The sequence below is a fragment of the Eumetopias jubatus genome, unplaced genomic scaffold (genome assembly GCF_037043125.1).
Source record: "Eumetopias jubatus isolate StellerSeaLion01/CBP00866 unplaced genomic scaffold, mEumJub1_p1.0 scaffold_4, whole genome shotgun sequence".
Taxonomy (NCBI): Eukaryota; Metazoa; Chordata; class Mammalia; order Carnivora; family Otariidae; genus Eumetopias; species Eumetopias jubatus.
In genome coordinates this window covers 82,136,425-82,142,424 of record NW_028274810.1, presented here as the reverse complement: position 1 = coordinate 82,142,424, position 6,000 = coordinate 82,136,425, and the positions used below count along the sequence as shown (strand labels likewise).

At 53.5% G+C, this 6,000-nt stretch overlaps 1 protein-coding gene across 2 annotated transcripts in view; it reads right to left on the bottom strand.

The window, feature by feature from the left end:
• Positions 1-3,535: 3,535 nt before the first annotated feature.
• TRIM62 (tripartite motif containing 62) overlaps positions 3,536-6,000 on the bottom strand; it is a 28,711-nt gene continuing 26,246 nt past the window's right edge. For both annotated transcript variants that reach the window (XM_028113898.1, XM_028113899.1), the window contains exon 6: positions 3,536-5,854. In XM_028113898.1, coding sequence (XP_027969699.1) covers positions 5,304-5,854 — 551 coding nt within the window. In that variant the 3' untranslated portion in view covers positions 3,536-5,303. The remainder of the gene's footprint in view (positions 5,855-6,000) is intronic.

The following is a 6,000-nucleotide window of genomic DNA, read 5'->3' as shown; positions in this document are numbered from 1 at the left end:
AGTTGCAGCCAGCAATCATTTCTTGAGGCTCTCTCTGCACCCAGTGGGCAGAACTGGGGAACATGATCCCTGCCTCAAGATGTTCATGGTAGTGGGAGACCCATAGTGCTGCAGGGGCCCAGAGCACTGAGTTCTGCTGGGTCTGAAAGACTGGGACAACTGCACTTTGAGTGGGACATGAAGGATGGACAAACAGGACATCAATAGGAAGAGAAAGGAGGGCAAGGGCTTTCTAGGCAGGGGGATAAGTATCACAAAAGCAGAGGTGTTAAGGACCAAAATATGCTTAACATGCTCCATTTGGAATCCTAATATTCTGAGTGCTCTCCTTCTACCATTATATGCAGTCTTTTCCTCCTCTATAGGTAGTAGCCCCTGGAAACAGAAAAGCCACGTCATGTCGCCAGCAGTCTGTGTTGGGCTCTTGGTGGGGGGGAGGTGAGGGCTGAAGGCTGGGCCAGAGCGACAATTGCATTGGCCAGGTACACGGGAGCCACCGCCACATCTAGTTGGGTCTGTGCCCACACAGTAACAGCTGCTCATGCTGCCCAAATGTCATAAGAACACCCCTCCTTCTTCCTGTCCCCCCCCCCCCACAAGCTTTCACCTTCCTGCTTGGTGTGGTGCCTGAAATTCCACCACTAGTCACTCTTTGGGGAATGGCTCCTATTATGAATGTGCATAGGTTGGGAAGGGGATGGCATCTCAGGCGATAAACCAGTTACCCTGAGGAACACAAGAGGGTGTGTTTTGACGGAGGAAGGAAAGGGACAGAGGAGGACATTTCAGGAGTGTAACAGAGGAAGAGGGAGGCTGAAGGGGATAGGCTGTGTCTCCTGACTGCATCTCTCCTTCTTCTCTTTCTTTCTTTCTTTCTTTCTTTTTCTTTCTTTCTTTCTTTCTTTCTTTCTCTCTCTCTCTCTCTCTCTTTCTTCTTTCTTTCTTTCTTTCTCTCTCTCTTTCTTTCTTTCTTTCTTTCTTTCTTTCTTTCTTTCTTTCTTTCTTTCCTTTCTTTCTCTGTTTCTGCTCTGCTTCCCATCACCCCATCTTTGGGGGTGGTTCAGGATTCCCGGAGAGACACAGTAGAATCATGGGTGTCCCAGAGTAAGGAGAAAATAACCACACCCTGGTGGGCAATTATGATTCAGCACCTTGGCCAGCACCCACCATTCCCCCACCTTGCCTCTTCAAGCCCCCTTCATTTAAGCCTATGACATGGCCCTTTGCAACTGACCTCTTGATGGAGTGTTTCGGGATGGTGAACAGAGTCAGGACCCAGGCAGGATGAGAGAAAGCCAGGAATACTGCCCAGGTGTGCTCACAGTCAGGCTCCTGGGACGACCTCTCCAGCTGAGCTCTATGCTGCCAAGAGACCTTATCTCTGTTGTTTTCTATTCCTGCTGCCACCCCAGAGAGAAAGACCCAGAGCTAATGGCCTTGTTAGGTTCTGAGCAGGACAAACCCTGCATTAGACTTACAGAATCCTGGACAATCAGAGCCAGAACCTTGGCAATCAATTAACTGAATCCCTAGCCCCTCACCAAAAGTGATGGGGACACTGAGGCCCAGGGAGAGAGAGGCACCTGCTTAGGGTCACATAGTACCTTCTTGAATCTACCCCTGACCCTGAGAGACACAAGAGTCTTGGCTCGAAGTTGAGTCTTGACTCACAGTTGCACAAATGCACAATGGTGTGGAGGGAGGGTTAAGGTCCCACTTTGAATCCCAGGGGGACCCAGTTCTGCTTCTGCTGCCTGTCACTGAAGTAGTCCTCAAAGTTGAGAGGCATTCCCAGGGAGGTCCAGTGAAGAGTTTGGCTTTAGCTTTGGATGGGCCTGGGTCTGATTTCCAGCTCTGTTGTGTACTGGTTGTGGGTCCCCTGGGAGGTGATGTTTCTCCACTCAAACACTGAGAAAATGATATCAATCTCCCAAGCTTGTCTTGATGTTAGATAATTACCAGCACTTTGTCTGCTGACCGCAAACTGGGATCCAAATAGGGATACAGTTCTCTCCTGCTCTGGGTAAGATCTTTGCTGATCCCTCTTCCTCCCCCAGACTGTGATGCCTTTGCCTCCCCTCTTTGCTTGCCTGTGTTAAATGGGGGATTCCTGGTATCAGCCTGAAACCCCAGATTCTTCCATTCAGGAATTTTTTGGAAACTTCATGCCTTTGGAGAGGCCCTGATTTCCCAGAGTCCTGAGTTGGGTGTGCAAATTTGGCCCCTACAGTTACTCCCAGACACTGGGAAATGGGAAGTGAAGACTGGAATGTGGCCAGCACTTCTTGGACCTCATGCTGAGGCTGAGTGGGGGAAGGGTAGGAAGGACTGTGGAGGGGGTGCTTCTCCCCCAGAAGAGAGATCCACTGAGCAAAGATGGAGGGGCATGGCTTTGGGGGAGCCACAGAGATTTCAGAGCCTCAGGTGGGGTAGGGGGCTTGGGGATACTCTAGTCTCAAAATCACCTTCCCTCAGACTGGGTGCTCTCCATCAACCAATCAGAGACCTTTCCCTCTTTTCCTGCTAATTTCCCCAATCTTTGTTTATGCCCCTCTTTCTAGAACTCAAAACAATTCAATGACTATGATGATTCCCTCTCTGCTCTCCCTACTTCCAGGTATAAGTGAAGAGGTCTGAGGCCTCGGGGGGCATCCAGTGTGACCTCCCTCATTTGCAGGTAAGGTGATGAGGAGAGGGGCTTGAGGGTACAGAAAGAGTCAACACAGAACTAAGATGAGGCTCAGGACTCCTGTTTCCCAGGTTGCTGCGCTGTGCAGCTGTGGGGTCCCAGAGCCTTGCGCTTACAGTGTGCACGGCTCATCTGTCCATATTCAGGCCCCTGCCTGACTCCTGGCCAGACTCCTTCCCCACTAGTCAGAGGTAGGATGGACCTCCTTCTCTACAGCAGACCTGGGGACATTACCGGCTGAGGTGGTCCCACTCTCCACACAAGGCCTAAGGACGAAGATAGACTCCTTAAGGTCAGACTCCTTAGGGCACTGACTCTGGGAGGCAGCTGGAGTGAGAGGCAGGACTTCCCTAAGTGCACTGCACTTTGCAGCTTACCAATAAATCATGAGATGGGTGTTATTATCCCCATTTTTCTTGTGGAAAAGCTGAGGCCCAGAGAGGTTAAGTCATTTCTCTAAAGTCATACAGTAATGGAGCCTGGGTTCAGGCCCAGGTTTGTGGAATTCAGGAGACCATGACACTGTCTCGTGAGCTCCCCTTTGCTCCCAAGGCTACAACTAACCCCTCCTCCAGGCAGGCTGCCAGTCTTCCCTGACTACTAAGTTGTAATGTAAGTGCTGGCTTTAGAACTTAGTTCTAATCCAAGTTTGGCCCCTTACCAGCGTGGGACATGGGTATGTCACATCTTCTCTCTGAGCCTCATTTTCTACCTCTGTAAAATGGGCATAATATTATTACATACTCAGTAGGGCTGCTTTGTGGATTAGCCATGTTAATATACGTATACGTATACTGCCTGGGAGAGAAAAGGTGGGCCTTTTTCAAAATAAATGGAACTGACCACTGACATTCTGTAACTTTAATACAAATTCATCATAACTCACAAAATGGGCAACATTTAAAATAAAAATACTGCTGGGGGTGGCCCAGATTCTGGTAGATGTAGGGGCGGGACGAGATTGAGGATTCCTCCCGCCTGAGAGGGATGCCAATGGGCAGCAGTTGCAAGGGGAGCCCCCCAAGTTCAGCTAGTCTGGCTCCTTTGGGATGAGTGTGGTCAGGGACCCCACGAGCTCCAAATCTAGGCTCTGCCCGAGAAAACAAAGCTGAGGCTTGAGACATTTCGGCTGCGCCTACAGATCCATCTCCTGGGGCTGTCACCCCTGGGCAGGGCCAGAGCCAGGGAGCAGGACAGCTGGAGGCTCTGCTGCTTCAAAGCCAAGACCTGGAGGTGAACCCCTGTGCACCGGCTTGTTCAGCATCCGCTCTCACTTCCTTCTGCGCCCTTTTTGTGTGGCTGGGCCCGGAAAGAAGAATCCATTTCCCAGACACCCTTGCAGCCAAAGTTCTGGGCCAGGTTTGTGTTTCCCCAACAGTGCCCCTCATCCAGATTGGGATTTGGGAATTAAATTGAGTGGGAGAGAGACGGGCCTCATGACATCCATTTGCTGGCATGGCCAGCAGTGGAGGGAGCACAGCTCTGTGGTCCTCGGCTTCCTGATTCGGTGGCTTCCTGCAGATGGGAGCAGCGTTTCTGATCAGGACAGGCATGATGAATCTGGTGGCTGGGAGTTATTCCTGGAAATCCAGCAGAGTCTGCTCCTCCAGTCCTTCCGATGATTCTGCAAAGCCATCAGGGATGTGATAATAAATCCTGTCTAATTAAACCAGCTAAAGCAGCTCTTGTTATTTGCAACAGGATCCGAATGGAGAGAGATGCCAAGCCTGATGGGAGGTCCCGGCCAATAGTCTGTCCCAGTGCTCAGGTCCTGAATGAGATGCCGCTCCCTGCACCCTAGCCTGGTCACAGAGGCCCGGTTGGACCCTTATCCAAGCTTCTGGGGACCTCCATCACCCAGTGATGCTTGGCCTGCAGCTGCCTTTAGGCTACTGGTCTCTGCCTCGGGCCTGGGGCATGCCATCATCCTGCTTTTCCACCCGTGGGCTGGAAGGTGGTGGCACAGTGACTGTAACATGTGGGCTCATTGACCGGTGCCTCCCATAGGTCACAACATCATCTCTACCTGCAGGTCAGTAGGAAAAACAGGAACCATAAAGCTCTTGGTCTGGAGGTAGAAGAGGTGGTTCTCGGGCAACCCTAGGACCAGCTACTGCCTGTGTCCACTGTGGGCTGGGGTCAAGGGTAACATGGTCCATGGCTTAGTGAGGGGCAAGTCTTAGACGTGGGAGCATGAGAGGGTTCCTGTGTATCTTTCAGGCTGCCGAATGCTGGCAACACTCTGACACATCCTGAGATCAGGGCGTGTGGGCAGGAGGGAGACATAGGGAGGTGGTCCCCCTGCCCCCTGCCCCCAGAGGATGGGGATGAGGGCTGGGCAGAGGCTGCCCCAAGGAGAAGCCACGTCACATCCTCGGACCAAAGCTGCCTCCCCATCAAGGTCAGAACTACAGGACATCAATGCTGATAGAGTTTAGGAATCATGGAGCATGACCTCCATTTTACAGACAGGGCAACGGAGGCTGAAGGGTAAACAAGCGGTCTGAGACCTCACGGTGGCCATGCTGGACCGGAGTCCAGGCCTCTCCTCCCCTGGGCCGCGCTCCTGCGGGTGGCTGCGGCGCAGGCGGCGTCTGGGGCTCCCTCCGCTGCCCTAGATGCGCACGGTATTGATCCTCAACGGCTGCACGTTCTTGCCATTGGCGTGGCTCTGCCCGGGGCTGAAGTAGGAGCAGAGCTTGCCCGGGAACTTCTCGCGGAAAGTGTAGAGCCAGGACATGTCGTCAGCGTTGTAGAAGATGAGCAGGCCCTGATCGTAGTCCAGGAACACGCCCACCTTGTCAAGCTTGTCGCGGACGTTGAGCCGGGTCCAGGGCTCGGTGCAGGCGCTGTACTGGTTGCCGTCGTGCATGACGATGCAATAGAAGCCGCGGCTGGGCTGGATCTGGATGCTGCCCTTGCGGCTGGCTGCCTCGTGGGCCAGCCCGATCACCCACTGGGTCTTCTCCGCCACCACCACCTCCCAGTAGTGGACGCCGCTGCTGAAGGCCTCGGAGCCCAGCACCGACACTTCCACGTCGAAGCGCTTCGGGGAGTCCTGCAGCGGCTGTGGGTGCAGGTTGCCATAGGCCACGATGGTGCAGTCGTCAGACAGGATCAGGCGCTGGTGGGCAGTGCCCGGGTCCAAGGTCAGGGCGGCGGGCACTGCAGGGGACGGAGGAGGGAGAGGAGGTGAGTGGAGAGAAGGCTGTGGACCCACTCTGCCATCCTCCCTGAGGGCTGCGTTCTGGTTGGTCCCCAGGAGGCTGTGTGATGCTGAATGCTAGCCTGCCCTCTCTGGTCCTCAGCTC